Raw genomic sequence first — 22,053 nt, 5'->3', positions numbered from 1 at the left:
TTATTCTGGAACACCCAGGCTGATGGAGAAGCTAGCTGTAGCATTGAGAACACATGAAAAGAAAGACTGGTGAACAACAAGTTGTCTCTTAAAGTTTCCTCTCAGGGGAAATATATATATCCACCAATGTATATAATATGAAATATAGACATTTGTTGAAGAAGAGATAAGATACAAAAAACATCGTACATTGGACAGTGACGCCTCAGTCCCCTTCAAAGTAGGCACCTTGGGACCTCACACAGTTCTCCCAATCGCCATCAGCTGCCCTGTCATGTTTTCCTGAATCTCATTGATGGTCTGAAATCTCTTCCCTTTCAAAGGTGATTTTAGTTTTGGGAAAAGCCAGAAGTTGTGGAGTGCCAAATCTGGCTTCCAAGGGTGCTGAATCACCTGAGTGATTTGATGTTTTGCCAAAAAACTGCATAAGACATGATGCATGAGCAGGTGAATTGTCATGATAAGGCTGCCAATCACCAGTTGCCCATAGCTGCGGACTTCTGAATCATCCAAGTAGTTTCCATGAAGGAATGTTCAAGCTTAATGCAAAATTTGATATAGATTTGTTGCTCTACTTGCTCAGTCATTTTGAATGCAAAAGCCACACAGTACATGTGCTCACTCCACGGGTCTACCACCCCCACTGACTAGTACGGTGAAGTTGTCATTGTTCACTCATGTGCATTCCAGTCCTTTCCCCTTGACTTTCAAAGTTACATCGATGTCATGCATATCATTCTCATATTAACAATGGCTGGACTTTTTCCAGAAAGACTCACATTTCATTGGCTAAATCAAGTCAAATCAAGTTATATGATTAAGCCTACCTCAGGGTAGAGAAGTGCAATTCTACCACGTATGGAGAGAGAGACAGAGATATTTAAAAAAAAATTACGACAAGATTGACAGGATTGACATTAGAAAATTTGGCAATCCGTAGGATAATTATTTATAATTCTCCCTTTAAAATTTTGTTTTATTTGCTTTGCAGTTTTTATGAATTTTAGTGAAAAATAGCATCAACATAGTAATTGATGGTACTCTTGACTTGAGGTCAGTGACCTCAAGCCAGACAGTGAAGTTATTCATCAGTCTGAAACAATAAAGTTGAAAATGAATTAAAGCATTAAAGCAGCAGAAAATTTGTTTTGAGGCTTAGATACAAATAGACTTTATTTTTAAATTTTGCATTAAATTTTTTTTTTATGTTAACTTACATGAAAAATGAAATGTCCCTTTATGTAAAAAAGAGTTTTTTCATTTATGGTCTGTCATGGATAGGTGATAAAAAACAATATTTAGAGATCTGGATTAGAGTTCTGGTCCCATTATTCCCAAGCTATATTATCTTGAAGAATCATCTGAACTCCCTAAGCTCAGTGAAATGGAGATTGAAAACATAGGTCCAAAATCATTGAACTGAAGCTCATGGTGCCAGATATGTTTTAGAATTCAGTTGTTTTGGATTTTAGAAATGTAAAGGTGCATATACCATATTGTAAATTGCCGTAATATGTAACTCTTAGCAGGGTCAGGACAGCAGCCCTAATCAAACACATTATGTATCTCCAATGAAACACAAGAATATTTGTAAGTGGGTTAAATAAAGGCTATCTAAGTCTCATGCTAATTCGTATCAGGAATTTAAGACAGTATTACAAAATTTGTTTTCAGAGCTTTTTGGATTTTGGAATTATGGGTAAGTAATTATGGGCCTGTGGTGGCTAATGATGGTATCATTCGCACCAGCCATTTAAAATAATATTTAAAGGAAAGAATTGAATATTAGATTTTTGCTGCTGTTGGCTCACTTAAAGAGATCAGTATTGGGGTCTTGATCTCAAATCATTTGAATTTTTAGTTAAAATGATTTAAATGGCACTGTTGCCAGAAAGCTTCACACATGAAAAATATGATCATGTAAATAACTCCTTTGCATAAAATATCAGTGTCTTCCCAATGCTATCTGCATGCAGTCTTTAACTGTAGTCCCTCCTCTCAACCATGGAACACACAAAATTATGAGTAATTCTTTTTTCAGGTGTGAGCACATAGCTAGTACCATTGTAGATGTATAGGAGATGAATTAATTTATTACATACAATGGATGCTTTAGGGCTTTAGAGCTTAATTCTTCTATATCTCTGGTTGAATAGTTACTCTCCTTTACTTAGTGCTTTCAAACCTTTTTCATGTCATGCCACACACAGAAAATGATAATAGACATGTATGTTGTGTTGGGGTAAACTGGAAGAGATTTGGGGTGTTTATATGGGACTTTCTAAAAAAATAAATCTCATTTCATATTATATAATTATAAGCAAAACAAATGCAAGATATTATGGAAGATAGTAAACGTTGAATTGTAAAAACTTTTAAATGGGAAACTTAGCTGACTTTTTGTAAGTACAAGTTTTAAAAAAATCAGGTTTATTTCCTTATTTTTGAAACATACACATGGTTCTTGATCTAGACTAATTAGTGATGACCTCTTTTAATTTTCTTCAGTTTCCACTGATAAAAAACACTATATAACTAATTGGTAGCAAGTTACAGGAAATAACTCACTTATTTTTACATAAAAAAGTTGATGGAAACTTTAATGCTATCAGCCAGAATTTTGAAAATTCATCCTCTTTAAGTTTTACTTCAATCAGTTATTAACTAGATTACTACCTGTAGATTCACTGATCTGCATTGAAAACTTAGTACTGAGTAATCAGACTTTTTGTTTAGGGCTGTCTCTATATCCTCTCAAATGCTATATAATACTAATGTCCTCTCAAATACTAATAATATTGTTGAAAGTGCCACTCATTCTCTCCTTCTGTTTTTCCCTTTTAATTTATTGATTTCAAATATAGTGTTGGCAATTTCCTTACAGAATGGTAAATAAGCAGTTCTGCCTTGTGCTTTGTTATTTTTTCACTTGCAGTCACTTTAAAAAGTAAAATCTTTTACTTTCTGGTAAGGTGCTGGCATCGTTTATTTGATTCCATTACTTTGTGATAACTTTTTCGTGGCCAGAAGAATTATCAGGGTATAGAAATCCAAATTAAAATCTTTATTATATTGTTAACTAGTGATTTAAACTTTCACTTCAATAATTAAAGTTTTGAAAAATTCACCATTGCTTTCATGTGGGATTAAAACTATCTTCAAAAAATATTTACTTATTTAATTATGTTAACCACATTTATTTATTTAATTATGTTAAATGGTTTTTATTTTTAAAATTAAAGTAATTCACTATGAAATTCTGTCATGAATGAGTCTCTTGTTAATTGTTAGCATCAAAAACCAATAAAAGACAAAAATAAAAGAAAGGAAGAAAAAAGAAGGACAGGCAATAAAAAAATTGACTAAGTAATTTATGTTCTAATAAGGACATCTAATATGAAAGAATGATGATACTGATGAGGACAGTGATAGCAATTATGCATAATTTTATATGTTAGAAAACATGAAAGTAAGGGCAAATTAAATTAAAACTAAATATTTAACATATGCATGTAAAACAAAGAACTCATTAATAATAACCCCATTGTGGTAAAAGTAATAATTAGAATAGATTACCTGAGATGATCCATTGAGAAGGCCAGGGAGACATACTACACGGTGCTGCTTTTACAAAATGAAGGATAAAAACCACACGATCGTATCAATAGATGCAGAAGAAGCATTTGATAAAATCCGGCACCTCTTTATGATAAAAACTCTCAGTAAAGTGGGATTAGAGGGAACATACTTAAACATAATAAAGGCCATATATGACAAACCTACTGCCAGCATCATACTCAATGGGCGAAAACTGCAAACCTTCCCCTTAAGACTGGGAACAAGACAGGGATGTCTTCTTTCACCTCTCTTTTCAACACAGTACTGGAAGTCCTGGCTACAGTAATCAGAAAAACAAGGAATAAAAGGCATCCAAATTGGAAAGGAAGAAGTAAAACTGTCATTATTTGCAGACCACATGATACTATATATAGAAAACCCCAAAGATTCCACCAAGAAACTATTAGAACTGATAAATGTATTCAGCAAAGTAACAGGATACAAAAATAATATCCAGAAATCAGTTGCATTTTTTATATGCCAATAACAAACTAACAGAAAGGGAAATTAAGAAAACAATCCTCCCTGGCTGGTGTGGCTAAGTGGATTGAGTGCTGGCCTGCGAACCAAAGGGTTGCCTGTTCAATTCCCAGTCAGAGCATGTGTCTGGTTTGTGGGCTGGGTCCACATGAGGGACAGCCACACATTGATGTTTCTCTCCCTCTCTTTCTCTCTCAGTTACCCTCTCTAAAAATGAATAAATAAATAAAATCTTAAAGAGAAGAAAAGAAAATCCCATTCACAATTGCTACAAAAAGAATAAAATGCCTAGGAATAAATCTAACCAAGGATGCAAAAGACCAGTACTAGGAAAAATATAAGACATTGAATAAAGAAATGGAAGAAGATACTAGTAAGTGGAAGCACATACAGTGTTCATAAGTAGGAAGAGTTAACATCATTAAAATGTCCATACCATCTAAAGCAATCTATAGGCTCAGTGCAATTCCTATCAAGATTCCAATGATGTATTTCACAGAACTAGAACAAATATTTTAAAAACTTATATGGAACTATAAAAGGCCCCACATAGCAACAGCGATTCTGATAATGAAGAACAAAGTTGGAGTAATCATGCTTCCTAATATCAAACTATACTATAAGGCCATAGTAATCAAAACAGCATGGTACTGGCATAAAAACAACACATAGATCAATGGAACAGAATAGAGGGCACAGAAATAAACCCACACCTTTATGGTCAATGTTTGACAGAGGGAGCAAGCATAGACAATGGGTTAAAGATAGTTTATTCAATAAATGGTGTTGGGAAAATTTGACAGATACTTGCATGAAGTGTTGATTATGATCTCGGAAGCTGAGATAAATCCAGCAAGCAGGATGATTGGCTAGTAACAAACAGAGGACTGTGGCTCGCTCTGACCAACAGCAGAGAGCGGGAAGCCTCATCCTCCTTTTATTAGGATTTCAAAAGTTACTAGAACAGGGGGTGTGACATTCCAACCAACAATAGGAGAATTTTACAAGTGAAAGAATTCTTACAAAGTATTATTAATATGTAAAATGCAGCCAGGGTAACTCCTGATTTAGCTAGCACCTATCAGGGAAGCAAAGCAGATCCACTAATCCTCAATGCCAGCTCCATTTTAAGACTTTATTTACACAACAGAACTCGCTGTTCCCAGGATTCTATGACTCAGTGGCCTCAACAGCCTAAAGCCGAAGGCGGAGACAAGATTAGCTCATCATCTCCTGGGTCACTGGACGACACCTGGGCGGAGGAGCATGAGAATGCCCCTACCCAGAGATCTGTGTTCCTGCAACACTTGCAGAAAAATGAAACCAGATCATCTTCTTACACCACACACAAGAATAAATTCAAAATGGATCAAAGACTTAAATGTTAGACCCAAAACCATAAAAATCATAGAAGAACACATAGGCAGCAAAATCTTGGACATTGCTCATAGCAATATTTTATCAGATATATCTTCCCAGGCAAGGGAAACAAAAGAAAAAATAAACAAATGGGACTACATGAAACTAAAAAGTTTTTGCACAGCAAAGGAAATCATCAACAAAGTAAAAAGATAACTCACAGAATGGGAGAACATATTTACCAATACATCTGATAAGGGGTTCATGTCCAGACTTTGAACTTATAAAACAACACATCCAAAAAATAAAAATCCAATTAAAAAATGGGCGAAGGACCTGAATAGACACTTCTCCAAAGAGGACATACAGATGGCCAATAGACATGGAAAGATATTCAACATCACTAATCATCAGGTAAATGCAAATTAATACCACAATGAGATAACACCTCACACCTGCCAGAATGACTATCATCAATAAATCAACAAACAAAGTGCTGGTGAGGCTGTGGAGGTAGGGGAACCCTTTTGCACTGTTGGTGGAAATGCAGATTGGTGTAGCCATTGTGGAAAGCAGTATGGAGATACCTCAAAAAATTAAAAATGGATCTGCTTTTCGACCCTCTGATCCCACCTCTGGGAATATATCTGAAGGGACCCAAAATACTAATTTGAAAGAACATAATCACCCCTATGTTCATTGCAGCATTATTTACAATCGCCAAGATACAGCAACAGCCTTACTACCCTTCAGTAGATGAGTGGGTAAAACAGCCATAGGGTATTTACACAATTGAATACTACTTGGCCATAAAAAACAAGAAACTTTAACCTTTGGGACAGTATGGATGGATTAGAGAACAGGGAAAGGCAGACACCATACAATTTCACTCTAATTGGAACTAATTAACAAACTGAACTAACCAGGAAAATGGGGACAGACTCATAGATGAAGGGCAGGATGACAGCTACGTGGGAGGTGTGTTTAGGGTGTGGAGGGATTGAACAAAAAGGAAAAAGGACTCATGGACATGGACGACAGTGTGGTGATTGTTGTGGGAAGGAGGTATAAGGTGACTAAATGGTAATGCAAAAAACAAACAAACAAAAACAAACCAATAAAGATTAAATTAAATAAATAAAAACTTAACTAAAAACACCTTTGAAGAGAGTCAGATAATATTAAAGGCACAAACCTCATTACTCATTTTCTTGAACTTTAATAAGAATCTTATGGAATTGTTTTGGAACACATGCTTCCAATCTGCCACCAGATTTTGCAGCAGGAATTTATATAACCATGCCATAGCTCACAATTTACTGTCTCACAATTTACCATATGTTTCAGTATTTCCAGTGTTTTCAAACACACTCTTGTTTCCCACCCTTTCCAGTTCACATTTCTTAGTTTTATCCTGGCTTTACCCCACAGTTCTTATTCATTTCTGTGATTCATGAATAATCTCTGTTATAGCCTTCCAGTTTAGAGTCAGTTTCTAATCTGGTTCTCTTTTCTGGGTTCTTTTCTTGATTTATAAACAATGCTTAATCCTCAGTTTAGAACTTGATATCTGTGCTAGGTTCTTGTTTTTTATAGCTTTGCTACTTGTCTTTTACCTCTGTTTAAAGTTAATAGAGTCAGAAGGATTATGATTTAGAGTTGGGCCAGTTTTTGTAACTATAAGATAGTAGGTCTTACTTTCATCTGGTTAGAATTTAGGGGATTTTCTGAAGTCTCAATCTAATCAGTTAAAATAGCTTTGTAAAAGTAGCTATATCTTTATGACTGCAAATACTGCTTTTTCTGCTTATTTTCCTCCTAATACTGTGTTTCCTTAGCTGGTTTCAAGAAGTCAAGGCAGTACAATGTGTGAAAGAAGTATAAAGGAAAGGCTTTGGCATTAGGCAACTCTGGATCATAGCCTAGTTTGCTAGTTACTAGTTTTGTGACCTTGAGCAAGTCACTTAATCTCTTGGACTCTGTTGCTTTATCTATAAATTGAGAACAATAATGTCTGTTTCATAGGGTTAATGTGATATGCAAATATAATGCACCTGATATGTAGAAGATATACAATGAACTTTAATAGGAAAAAATAGGTATTATGAATTTTAGGTTACTTTATCTGCTACCAGTCTTGTGCTTGTTATTTCTATCTGAATTTAGACTCATTTGCTTATGTGAAGGTCAGTGTTGAGGTTAGATTAAGAGACGAGAGAGGAAGTGAGAAGAGAACAACTGAAATTCATCTTGAGTATTTGTCCTTGAACATTTTCTTCACTAAAGGGTTTTTGAAATTGTTGATAATAGCAAATTGACTTCTTGAATCTGGAGAGTGGGTTGACTTTTTTTTTTTAAACAACATGCTGAAAAATTAATCAGTAGCTCAGCTTCACTCTACTCTAGTTATTGGTAACCTGACAGTTGTATTTAAAAATTCTTTTTATAACTAAAAAGTAACTTTTAAAAATGGTTTTGTTCTTAAAATTCTGCAAACCGCTTATCCAAATCTAAGCCCTGCTATGGATTTATGTAGTTTGACAAGTGTATATTTCAAGAGTGTTCATAACCTTCTCAAATTGATCCAAGTAGTAATACTTGTAAATTTATATTAATTCACTTCTTACTATCTTAGGCACTGAAATCACCATTTTTCAAATACTTTCACCTAGTGCACTGATTACATTATGCAGAAATAGAAAATTCAAAGACTATTCATTTTTCTCAATTTTTATTATAAAACTTAATACACATTAAAAAAAGACAAAATTCTGTATTTCTTACCACCCTATACAACTGTTTTTACATATTCCATATGTGTATATACACATATCTCAATCATATGCTTTACATATGTGCAGTTATGGTACATGAGGTCTGGCTGGAAAGGGCCCAGCCATTGTTAATATAATGAGAATGGTTCGCGCGACATCGATGTAACCTGGCAGCCAAGGGAAGTGGCTTGGAATGTGCATGCGTGAACAACGACGACTTCACTGTACTAGTCGGTGGGGGCAGCAGATGACATTGTGTGAGCATGTGTACTGTGTGGCCATCATATTCAAAATGACTGAGTGAGTAGAGCAACAAATCTGCATTAAATTTTCCATTAAGCCTGAACATTCCTCTGCGGAAACTATTTGAATGATTCAGAAGGCTCTTGGGAGTGATACTATGAGTGCATTGCAAATAAATGTGTGGTGCAAATACTTCAAAGGTAGTCAAGAACCTGTCAAAAGTGATCCATGTTCTAGAAGGCCTGAAAGAAGCAGAACACCTGAGAATGTTGAATGTGTATGGGCTGCAATCAACAAAGCTCAGCAACTGACAGTGCAAGAACTAGAAGCTGATCTGGGGATTCCAGAACCTACTGTGTCTGAGATTTTGATGCAGGATCTTGGCATGAAGCGTGCCATGGAAAAATTTTTTTCATTGCTTCTGCTACTAGAGCAGAATGAACATCATGCTGCAGTTGCTAATGACTTGATTCGAACTGCTACCAATGAACCAGATTTCCTCAAGAAGGTCATGACTGGAGATAAATGGTAGGTCTATATCTTTGATCTGGAAACAAAGGCCCAGTTGTCTCAATGGAAGTTGCCTGGTTCTTCATACCTGAAGAAGGTGCAGCAAAATCGCAGCAAGATCAAGACTATGTTAACTGTGTTTTTGATTGGGAAGGTGTTGTCCATCACGAGTAAGCCCTTCCAGGCCAAACAATTAATAAGGAGCACTACCTCAGTATTCTTCTTTGGTTGAGAGTTGTAATATGATGAAAATTGCTGCAGCTCTGAGCAATTGGTGATTGACAACTTCATCATGACAATGTGCCTGCTCATGTATCATGTCTCTTGCTGAGTTTTTTTGTGAAACATCAAATCATCCAGGTGACTCAGCCCCCTTTACAGCCAAGGTTTGGTGCCAGGTGACTTCTGGCTTTTCTCAAAACTAAAATCACCTTTGAAAGAGAAGAGATTTAAGATCATTGGTGAGATTCAGGAAAATATGACAGGGTAGCTGATGATGAGTCTAACAAAGGATTTTTCAGAGTGTTTTGAACAGTGGAAGAGATGCTGGGAGTACTGTGTGAGGTCCCAATGTGCCTACCTGGAAGGGGACTGAGGTATTATTGTCCTAGGTACATTGTTTCTTGTATCTTCTTAATAAATGTCTCCAGTTTTCATATGATGTGGCTGGATACCTTCTGGACAGGCCTTGTGTATACAATTTTATATTCTGCTTATACTTTATTATAATTTTTTTTTACTTAAAAGGATATAGCCTTTCCACGAAGATGGCGCCCAAAGCGAAGAAGGAAGCTCCTGCCCCTCCCAAAGCCGAAGCCAAGGCAAAGGCTTTGAAGGCAAAGAAAGCAGTGCTAAAAGGCGTCCACAGCCACAAAAAAAAGAAGATCCGCACGTCACCTACCTTCCGGAGGCCTAAGACACTGCGGCTCCGAAGGCAGCCTAAATATCCTCGCAAGAGTGCTCCGAGGAGAAACAAGCTTGACCACTATGCTATCATCAAGTTCCCCCTGACTACTGAGTCAGCCATGAAGAAGATAGAAGACAACAATACACTCGTGTTCATTGTGGATGTCAAGGCCAACAAGCACCAGATCAAACAGGCTGTGAAGAAGCTCTATGACATTGATGTGGCCAAGGTCAACACCCTGATTAGGCCTGATGGAGAGAAGAAGGCATATGTTCGACTGGCTCCAGACTATGATGCTTTGGACGTTGCCAACAAAATTGGGATCATCTAAACTGAGTCCAGCTGGCTAATTCTAAATATAAAAATTTTATTCTAAAAAAAAAAAAAAAAAAAAAAAAAAAAAGGATATAATTTTTTATGAATATATTTCTCAATCATTTACCTCATCACCTATAACATGTTATGTATATTCAATTAAATGGGTTCTCCTCTATGTTTTTTTAATACTTGCAGAACATATCATTGCAATTACAACAAAAAAAATTAAATATTTGACTACTTATTTTTTGCTGTATTTTTTGCTTTTATCTTTGTTCTGGTGTCATGCCAAATGTGGGACACAGCCCTATATTTTGGATTCTAAAATTTTACTTATATTAGGTGACAGTGTTCATAGCATTTCTCTGGAGATTTAGGGATAATTCAAATTGAATTATACTTTTCCACTCTTAAAACCTTTGGGTTCCAACTTATAGGCATAATGTTAGCTAACCTTTTTCTTTTCTTTTTTTGCTCTCTTTCTTTTTCTCTCTTTTTCTTCTCTCTCCAATTTCTATTAATTTTTACACATATGAACCTATTCTTAGAGTTCCCCTTCCATTTGGAAGTAGTTTAGCAAAGTATGTTTCTAAATGTAGTTTTTTTCCTCCCCCAAAACCCTTCCAATATTATTTGTTAAGAATATTTTTTTTCTCTACTCTGTTGCATAGGTTTTTTCATAAGTTGTGGTTTAGTTGCTTTTGGTTTGTCTTTAGGGAATTTCTTTAGAACTGGTAAGTTCACTTGGACCTGGATAATATTAAAATGTGGGTAAGAGTTTTATGGTATCTACCTAAGAGAAAGGTTAAGGAACATTAGGTTGACATTATAATTAAATTTCATCAATATTTTCCTGGTGTTTATATGGAGTGACCACCTTGATTAACTGACCCTCTTAAGACATAGCTTTTTTATAATAGCCTCATTAAAGTAGAAAAAGAATATTTGTCTTTTGAAACAGGGTTGTGATTCTTGTGGCCCAAAGACAGTGTTTCTAATGCCAAGGCATTTATATGCCAAGTTTGGTGATAATGAGGGTGAGGCCACAGTATGCTATCTTGTGTTTATTTTAGTTTTACCATTTGATACATTTTCCCCATTTGTGAATGAGTTCTTTGGGTATCTACTATTCTCCTACCCTTTAATCTTCTTTCCTCAATCTGTAGCACACTAGAGAAAGAACAATCAATCATTTATATTTTCCCAAGTGGCAAATATTAATAAAATAACCTTAATTTTCCAAATGGCTAATTAAATAAAGTTATAACCCTAAGTGGATAGTTAGTTACAGGTTAAACTTGTTATTAATAGATTATTTTTTATGTGGAAACTGAAGACAGGAACTGTGTGTGATGATGTATCACTCTACTTCTTTTTGAGGTTAGCACATTGCCTGATACATAGTAGGTGCTCAGTAATGAATTAATGAAGGAATTAAAGACATTGTTCAAAGCATTTCAAGGTACTGATAGGAGATATGAAGGGAATGTTAGGGAATTTTAGTATAGTATTAGAAATAATCTAAAAGCTGACCCTGAAGGTAAACTTAGTTAATCATTTTGGTGTAGCCATAAATGAGAATTTGGGTTGTGTGTGTGTGTGTGTGAGGGAGAGAGAGAGAGAGAGAGAGAGAGAGAGAGAGAGAGAGAGATATGGATGGGGGAAGCACATGAGAGATGATTTACTCTTCATGACCTAGGAGAATGTGAGGGAATCTCTTCAATCTTCAGTATCCATTTTATGTTAATATATTCCCTGCCAAACAGTGAAGTTTCCACTTTCATTTTTGGATTGAGCATCAATTTATTGTTACCTATTATTTACCTAGGAAAGATGTCATTAACTTTAATTTTGGCCACTTCTCTTGAGGAGGACAGGAGACAAGAAAGTATGTGAGAGATTTGCATAGGATGGACTGAAAGGGACTTTGTGCACGTGTGTGTGTGTGTATGATGAGTTAAGTTGAGTAATTATGTGACCATTGGTTATTTTCCTTATCTCTGTGTGTTGCATAAGGGAAGTAGATACATTGAGGATGGACCAGTAGACAGGAGCCAGCCAGATTAGGCAGAGACTTATATGATGTGGCAAAGAGTTTGGTTTTATTCTAAATATAATGGCAATTTAAGGGTACCCGATTTGAGTGTATTGATCTGGGGTGGGGGAAGTGATAGTAGAAAGTATTTTAGAGTGGGACAAAAGATGTACCTGATTTCTGGTTCAAACAAGAGTTTAGTTTTGAACATATGCTAGGTTTGGTTTGTGATCCCAAGGGAACAGATGAACTTGTTGTGTCTTCCAGACATAGCTAATAGATTAAAAAAACCTCTTAGGTGAATTAAATATTTTGACATTGTCTTATTGTTATCTTCTAAAACAGGTACCAAGCTTCTCTTGTTTATTATGGGATAATGATGATACTTTTGAAATGAGTCTTTCAGGCTAGGAAGATGTTGCCACTCAAATGGTGAATTGTGGTGGTGTTTATGAAAACTGTATACTAGGTATTGACATTCGTAATTAAAACAAAAATTGGATTTTAATAAGGAGTTATTGTTTCTAAGGAAATTATTGTTTTTGTACTTGAACTACTGATTACGTAATTGAAAACATTCCAACCTCTTTTGCTCTAAGTGTCATAATAATAAAAAAGTGACGTAGATACTATTAGTATACTTAAGAACTAGGTCAAGAAGAAAGAGAAAAAAGGAAATAGAGAGGATAGAGAAATGGAGTGAATGAATGAAAAAAATGAGTGGACAAAAGAAACATAAAAATGGAAAATAGAAAAAAGAAGATGCACATGACACTCCAAGTTGTGTAATTAAAAAATAAGGAGTTACTTTAAGTATTTCAAACAAAGGGAATTAATTACAAAAAGTAATGGCTGGAGAAGCAAAAGTAGGTGAAGAATTTATTGAAAGATCAGCAACAGCAGGAAGCTATTACCATTTCTAGGACTAAAAATGAAAATGGTGTTAAACTGAACCCATAAGTACTATGATGCTAAGATTGTTGGAGTATCACTGCTACCTCTGGAGCTACTACTGCTCTACAGAAAGCCTAGAAGCCTGTGCATCTAGTGATGTAGAAAATGTAGAAAGCCTGTAGTCTTGTTGATGATGCTGGACTCACCTTAGAAGATGCTAGAGCCTGCAATCACCCACTGCTACCTGTACTGGAACTGCACTGCTGTTACAGTAACCAGCACTTACTTACACGGTAATTATCTGGTGCTGCTATTGCTGCTGGAGGCAAAACCCATGATCAAACTTCTGCTGAGGTTTCTGGGATACTGCTGCTGTCTCTGCAGGAACTAGAAACAGAAGGAAGAAAATAAAATGGTTGGTCTTCTTCTGCCATCTAATTTTTACTAGTGTTTCCTAGTGGCAAGGGAACCAGCTATCAAGGGAGTAGGAGAAATGTAGTTTATAGGCTTCTAGCCCTCTGAAGTAAAAGGAGAGCATGGAAGAGCTGGAATGGAGCTGAGAGTCAACAAAGAACCAGCACAGAGGGAAGTTATAAAATACTTTATTCACAATAGACAGGAAAAGCATTTTGCAACTTTCAGAGTAATGTTAAGACCCCCCCACCCCCTTTTATTTCTGATTGATAGAAAGATTAAGTTATAGGGACCTGTAGAAAACTTGAAAGTGAGATTTCCATTGGGGTATCAATTGAGTATTTTAGTTTCAAGCAACAAAAAAACAGACCCTGGTTAACTTAAGAAGAAAATATATTCATGATAAGAATATTGGATAGCTCTCAGAAAAGTAGAATAGTCCCTGGAAAAGATAGAAATTCGTGATACCTAGTTTGCCAAAACTAACTGATGGCCTGTTCATGGGGCTACTTGCTGTTTGTATGGATCAGCTTCACTATTTTCTTCCTAAGGGTCACATTACCAGTAGAGAGGCAGATCTGCCCTAGCTTTCATCAGAGGAGGACATGGCACCTTGATTAACAGCTACATCAAGATCACCCAGTAGTTCAGGACTAGTTTGTCAAAGGAATTTTCAGGTGTTAGAGGAGAATGGGTAGCAGGCAGGCAAAACTACAACATATGTATTAACTGTGCCTTATTTTGGATTAGTGAAAGATAGCTCAAAACCATAGCCAAAAGTTCTTGAGCACTTAATATGTAATAGGCACTCTAATCTCTTTTAATAACATGTTTGAGGAAGTTGTCATTATTATCCTCATTTTACAGATAAGAGGAATTGAGAGGTGCACTTCTGGTGATGGTGGATTAGGCAATTTGGACTAACTCTCCCACTGAGAACAACTAGAAAAGATGGATCATATATAAAAATCATCTGTTTGAAGGTATCAGAGAGCTAACACATCAGTGAAGACTATGGGGACAAGACCCTGGAGAAGAAGGAAACTCAAAGAGGTGAGCTGGGCATGAGAGGCTTTTTTCTGTTAGGAGAAACTTCTGTTTCCAGTAGAGGTGTCTGAGAGGCTAAGAAGCCGAGAAGAATTTTTGACACACTAGTGGGGTGGGGCTAACAGAGCAATAGTTTGAGTTTAGGGTCCACCAACAAGGGAGATTTCCTGCTAAATCCCCCAGGCTTGGGGTTGGGACCCTGAAGGGCTATGCCTTAAGAGTAAGGGTAAATAAAAAATAGGATGGACTACTTATAAATAAAACCTAGTGTAGAATCATTGATTGGATTAAGGCTATCCAGGATTGTTAGTGACTCTAGCCACTTGTTTAAACAAAAGTCAACCCTTTTTGGAGGAAGATAATGTTATCTTAGACCTCAAATAAGTTTTACAGTTTTTTCATAAAATATCTTACATGCACACAAATACAGCCAGGAATTCTGGAGACAAGATTATATACTGAAACTAAGTGAAACAAAGACCATAGGAAAAGACTCACAAGGGAGCCAGATAATGGAATTTTCAGACAATAGGTCAAGCAGACAAAAAAAATTAGTAATAATGTAGAATATGTGAACAAATGATTAATATGCTCTACCTTATGACATATGTAGAGTATTGCACCCAACACCTGCAGAATGTATGATCTTTTGAAGTGTACATGGAACATCAGAATTGATCATATTCTGGATCATAAAGCAATTCTCAACAAAAATCAGACAATAGAAACATGCAGAGTATATCCTCTGAACATTACTGGAAATCAGTAATATGAAAGTAATTAGAAAGTTCCCATATATTTAGAAATCAGGATATCCACTTCCAAATAACCCAAGGATTAAATAAGAAATTACAAAGAAAATTTGAAAATATTTTTACCTGAACAATAATGAAAACACAGCTTGTCAAAATTTGTATGATGCAGCTAAGGCCCTTTGAAAGTAATTGATAACTTTCTGGACATATATCATAAAAGAAGAAAGGGTGAAAATGATCTAATGAATTTATCTCAAGAAAGTAAAATCAAAACCCCAGCAAATTAAGCCTGAGAAAGAAGAAGGGCATAAATAATAAAGACAAGAGAGAAATCAATGAAAAGAAAAATGAACATAAAATCAACAATGAAAAGATTAATAAAAAGTGGTAAACACCTGATATCACTGATGAAAAAGAAGAGAGAGAAGGATCAACTAACTAGTATCAAGAATGGAAAACAGGACATCACTGTAGACACTATAGATTCTAAGAAGTAATTAAAGGGTATTATGATCAATCCTATGGCAATACAGTTAAAAAAAGAAATAGAAAATTTGACCTATCCTTTAACTCTTAGTGAAATTGAGTCTTTAATTTTAAAAACTTTCTCACAAAGAAAGCTTAAAGACCAGATGGCTTAGCAGATATCTCTGAAAAGGAAATAATGCTTATCTTAAACTCAGAGAATAGAAAAGAGAACAATTTCAAACTTCATTTTGTAAGGTCAGCAAAACTTTGATACCAAAACCTAATATTACTTATTAAAAAGGAAAATTACAGGCTAGATTTTGCTCAGAAATGTAGAAGAAAAATTGTAAAGAACCCAAACAATTAGCAAAAGTCTATCAAGAGAAAAGATAATAGAACTGATAAAATTGTGTATATTCCAAGAATATAAGGTTGGTTTAGCATTTGAAAACCAATCAATCTGATTCACAAAAACTGTGATAATGTCATCAGATGTAGAAAATATATTTGATAAAATCCATTATCCATTTTTGATAAAAATTCTTAGCAAATTAGGAATTGGTAAGAACATCATTAATCTGATATAAATATTAGAAAGACTTTATAGCAAATATACTTATGTCAGAGAAAGGGATTCCCCCTCTCAACATTTTCTTGATTCCTAGCCAGTAAGAAAAAGAAATACATCATGTTGGGATTAGAAGGAAAAAAATAAAACCATTATTTGCAAATGTTGATATAGAGAGAATTAAAAAATATACAGATACTCTTTTATAATTAATAAAGATTTTAGCAAGGTTTCTGGATGCAAAGTTAATATACAGGAATTTATATAGAAAATATAAAATATAAAAAATATTTATATTTTTATATAAATATAACACCAGAAAGTAAATCTAAAATATATTGATTTACTTCACATAACAAGAAATCTGAGGAAAGATATGTAAGGTTTTCACACTGAAAACAATGAAACATTATTTAGACAAATAAGAATTAAATAATGTTGGTAGATTGGAATGCTTTATGTTATTGAAATGTTAATTATCTCTTAAGTTTATCCATCGAATCAGTGCAACTCTAATAAAAATTTATCAGTTTATTTTAATTTTTAAGTAAACTGATAGGCCAGTTCTAAAAATTATGTGGAAATGCAAAGGACCAAGAATAGTCAAAGGCACTCTTTTAGAAGAAGAACAAAGTGAAAAAAAATTACTCTACTGGATGCTAAGAATTATTATAATTCTAGACTTTGAGTTAATTGTTCAAGGTAAACAGATCCCTACACGAACCATAAATATATGGACACCTGGGTTTTTGAAAGAAGAGCACAGCAGAGCAGCAGGGAGAGAGAGTGTTTTCAGTGAACAGTGCAGGGCCAGTTGTGATACTCTGATTTTTCTCCTACCATGTGCTACATTCACATATCAATCCAAGATCTAAATAGAGAAGCAAAATAATAGAATTTCTAGAAGATAATTCAGGAAAAGATCTTAATGACTTTGGGAGGGGAAAAGAATTCTTAAACAGGAGTAAAAGAGTAGTCATCATATAACAAATGATTGGTATATTGTATTATATTGAAAATAACTTCTGTTCATCAAAAAATGTCACTTAGTACAAAGCAAGTCAGAGAGTTGGAGGTACTTGAAAATTTGGATAAAAATCATAACATGACTGGAAATACAGTCACAGTATCTTTTATATATATATATATATATAGAGAGAGAGAGAGAGAGAGAGAGAGAGAGAGAGAGAGAAAGGGAGGATGCATTGTATCATATACTTTATTTAGCTGTTTATATTTTTTTAGTACAGTTGCTCAAAAGGGATCTTAGAAAGTTCTCTTTGCTGGTAAGGGATCTAATTTATTTAAGCATTATATTAAATACTATATTTAGTCCAAAGGGACTGCATTTTTCTATATTCTATATGTGACACTATGATAAAATGATCTATATGTGTGTGTATTTGCTAGACTCTGAGCTACTTAAAATATTTGCTCTGTTTTCTTTATTGCATAGTTTGAACTCATTGTTTGATGGACAAATGAATAGTACTGATTTAGGTAGGCAATAATAATACTAGTTGCAAGCTACAAATATGATTATTAAAATGTTACAAAAGAGAAATTCAGGGCCATTTCTGGTTACCCACCTCAATTTACTCATGTATTGAAAAGTCAGCTTTTAATTTTAATTCAAATGAAAAGAAAGAGGTAGCAACAGTCCTACCTCTTCCATCAGTTCTGTGGCCTTGAAGTCTCATACCTTCTTACTTCATTTGTAAAACTAAGAGCCTGTGCTGGATGGTGTATCTCTATGGCTTCTCCACTTTTAATGTTTATAATTCTATTATCAGAAGAATTAAAATTTTACCCACTTGTTGCATTATGAAACAAGTGAATTATACTTTAGATTTTTAATGATTATTGTAATATAAAACTTGAGTTTTAATAGTACATGTCCAATTTCTGCTTATTATTTTAACATTCTCTGTTCTGTGTTTATGTCTTTAAAATTGTATATGGTACAGAAGATACATATAGGGTCAATACTTAATGTCATTTTAAATTATTTAAAAACTTTAAGAAAAAAATTGATCACACTTTGAACAACAGATATTTGCTGTAATGTTGATTGGCTTTATTGGGTTCAAGTAAGCAATATAGGTTTTGGAAGCAGACAAAGTTGGTTCCTTTCATCTATTAGTTTGTTGTTTAATAAGTTATTTACCCAGAGGGACTGTAATGTAAGGTAATTTATTTTGTAGTACATTGAGAATGGGGCAAGAAACAAATGAAGTGCATAGTCATAGTATTTGCAGTTAAAAATTATTTATTTTCCATCCTCTCTTTAACAATACCGAGTGGGGCTGTCTACCTGAGGCTACATAAAGACAAGAGAAATAGTTAGAAATGACACATTATGCAATGTTCAATAATTAGCTAACGTAAATTTAGGCATAGATATATACAGTAAAGTACAATAATATGCAGCTACAACTATTTTGTGCTTCTAGTGTTAATTTCCAATTATTCCTCATAAAGTTCTGGTGAAATGCTCAGCCAGATGTGGCTGAAGGATATAGCTTTGTTATGGTCCCAGTCAGATCATCTTTCATTCTTTTGGTTCTTCATTGTCCACAGATATGATTTTCTGTTTAATTCAAATCTATTTCCCACTCATTACATCACAGAATTATGATTCACTAGATCTTATATGTGGTTCTAGGTAGGAGTGAAGGAAAGATTTTTTTAGGATGTTCTGATTTTTATCTCCGTCACTCCATTGATGGCTTTTAACTAGGGGTTAGCAAATTATACTAATCATGGGCCAAATATGCTCTCTTTTTTTGTATGACCTATGAGATAAGAGTGGTTTTTACATTTTTAAGTGGTTGTAAATAAAGTTCTTTTGGAGCTGTCATGATCATTTGTTTATGTCTTGTGTATGGCTGTTTTTGTAAATACTATACTGGCAGAGTTGAGTAGCTGGACAGAGACCCATATGTGGCACTCCTTTTCTCTGTACTGCTGCCTGATCACAAATTATGTGATGCAGTTTAAAACTCAACAGCATTTTGAGTGGCATGTGGCCAGCTGCACTTTTGCAGCATAATGGAGTATGGATTATTCTATTATCAAATTAGATGATAAAGCATCATGTTTATTATGTATTGACGCAATAGCTGTGCTAAAATAATACAATATATGTTGATATTACCATACCAAGCACCCATCACAATACTCCAATGCAGGGAAAATTAGAGAGTTTTAAGTGGAATATTTATTATAGCAGAATTTCTTTACAAAAGTAAAAAAAATGAAGACGTGCTTTAATCAAAGAAAGTTCCCAAATGGCTCATTTGTTAGCCAGTCCATTTACCATGGTGAGCTAATTAAATCACATTTGTTTTGCAGCAGCTGAAAAAATGTGTCTAGAGAAAATAAACTTGTTTAAGACTATTAAGCTTTTCAATGTGAATAGTTTTTCAAAGAGTCGAGGACGTTGGGAGCAACATCTTACAGTCAATTAAAATACAAGGCAAATGATTTTGAAGTTTTCCTTGGTCCTGCTAAGTTGACATATTGGTATTGTTCTGTTGTTTATTTGAGGAGTCCAGGACTGAGTTGTAAGTGACTGAAAAATAAGCCTCTGTGAATAGTCTTTGTGGAACAAGAGGCAAGACCATTTTTTTTTTTTTTTTTCCCAAGAGAGGGAAGGGGATTAGAGGTAAGAGGGAAACTCCTGGTCCACCTCGAGGGGCCCCTTGGCGCAAGGGGGAAGGGGGGAAGGAGGAAAGGGGAAAGAAGGTGCGGGGAGGGGGACATGAGGGAGGCTCCCGGTTGCCCAGAAGGGCCTGTGGGAGTTGCCTCCTCTATGACAAGACTATTTTTAATGAATTTAAAAGAACACAAATTCAGTACAATTTGAAGTAATCTTCTACAGTGTGTTAAAACTGATGATAAAAATTTGTATGGAGTAGAAAAAGGCTAAGTTAGAAAAGCTTACAAACCTTATGGAAATACAAGATTTTGAACAACCATGGTTACTCACTATGTTATTTATGAGTAAGTACTTTGCAGAAAATATTTGAATCATCATGGACTATTGAATTAGTAGTGTTAACAGTGAACTTAATTCTCTCTTGTGTACTTAACCACCAGTTCTGTGCATTTTTGTCAGAAACCAAAACTGAATATCATGACTTGCTCTATCACATAGAAGTTTGATGGCATACAAGTGGTAAAATTACAGTTTTTGAGCTCAGGGCTGACATTTTATCTGTCTCTACAGGAGAAAAAAAATGCCCTTAACCACTGTTATTGAACACTGTATGGCTTTGGAAATTTGTTTTTGCTGTAGAATTGGTGAAATTTCTGAGTTCAACTTATAATTACAAGGCAAAACTGTGCTTATCTGTTGAATTTATTATACTGTTGTACAGTAATTTCAATGACAATATTTATCACAAATAATTTCAGCTGCTTTTATGCTTCCCATGCTATAAAAAGTTAAAGCAATTAGTAGCAAGTTCTCCATTCCCACACAAATTTGCAGTGTATGTATTTTCCCAGTTCCAACTATGCTTCCACTAACATTTTCAGACTTTGAGGCAGGTGCAAAAAATTTACATATTTAAAGATTCAGTTGAAGAGCTGTCATTCAACCTAAATCTTCAGTGTAATGACATGCTAAAAAGCAAATACCAAGAGAAGAATCTAATTCAGTTCTTTAAGTGTCCTTTAAATGATGAATATGGCCAATAGAACTTAATATTTTTTATCTGTGTGAAAAGACATTTCTAAGATAAAATATGTAAAGTCATGTTATAGATTATAAATAATAGAAGGTCATTTCTAAATTCTTTGGGTGATTTGGGGTACTGACTTTCTAAGTAAAATATTGTTCCCTCCAAAATAATGCCATTATATTCTTATGAATAGACCTATCTTATTGCACTCAATTATTTGAATTTTGTCAATAACAATTTTGTGGAAATGTGTTTCCTCTCTTGTTATGTTAGTAGTACATATTATCCTAATCTTGCCTTCTGAACCACAAAAACTAAAACATTTACTATCTAGCTTTTTACTGAAAAACTTTGCTGACCTTTGATTTAGGCCAGTGAATACGAGGAGATACTAATCTGAGATCTGCACATTGTATTGGTTTTCTTTTTTCGAGTAATCAAGAAGAATTTGTTGCTCTTTAGCGTGGTGTATCCAGTTTATTATTGTCTACTTCTGGCTAAAATAATGTTTTTTTGAGGAACTTTTGAATATAATTTGTTTACAACTTTAGAACATATATGGTTGGTCTCAGCATCATTACATCCTTTTTTTAAAACATCCTTTGCAAAGTGGACCAGCTAGAAACAACTGTAAACTGTGGACAGAACTAGATCAACTATCTTCATCATCACCTCTGAATGTCAGAGCTCCTTTCTCCCAGTGAAATTTTATTCTATCATTAGATTAGGCTAGTAGTGTTACTGGTGGAAGTGGGCTCTTTCATAGGATCCTGAGAAAAGCATTTCATGGACTTACACATGGACGATTGCTGTGTGGCCGATTTTTTGGGGTGGAAGACTGTCCCTGTGTCCTATCTTAATCCGTCCCACCATGGAAAAAGTCCAACTGTGTCTTCAAAAAGGCCAAAACAAAGGCCAGTATCCAGAGTTCCTGTGCCATATTAAAGCTTAGTCTAGTTCAGCCTTTCCCTCCAT

The 22,053-nt window shown here is 34.7% G+C and overlaps 2 protein-coding genes across 6 annotated transcripts in view; both read left to right on the top strand.

The window, feature by feature from the left end:
* The window catches only part of RIMS2 (regulating synaptic membrane exocytosis 2), a 426,764-nt gene that overhangs the window by 10,425 nt on the left and 394,286 nt on the right, over positions 1-22,053 (top strand). The gene's annotated exons all lie outside the window — the stretch shown is intronic.
* LOC150004121 (large ribosomal subunit protein uL23) lies at positions 9,745-10,261 on the top strand. Its single transcript, XM_090283471.1, has one exon. It carries the CDS (start codon positions 9,752-9,754, stop codon positions 10,220-10,222), a length of 471 nt encoding a protein of 156 aa, XP_090139597.1. The 5' UTR covers positions 9,745-9,751; the 3' UTR covers positions 10,223-10,261.

This window comes from Furipterus horrens, unplaced genomic scaffold (genome assembly GCF_987537825.1).
Source record: "Furipterus horrens unplaced genomic scaffold, mFurHor1.1.pri manual_scaffold_7, whole genome shotgun sequence".
Classification (NCBI taxonomy): domain Eukaryota; kingdom Metazoa; phylum Chordata; class Mammalia; order Chiroptera; family Furipteridae; genus Furipterus; species Furipterus horrens.
This window is presented reverse-complemented; position numbering and strand designations above follow the sequence as displayed.

Bases quoted from the DNA above. Each gene is read 5' to 3' on its own strand.
- LOC150004121 (XM_090283471.1), top strand. From the start codon at position 9,752: ATGGCGCCCAAAGCGAAGAAGGAAGCTCCTGCCCCTCCCAAAGCCGAA.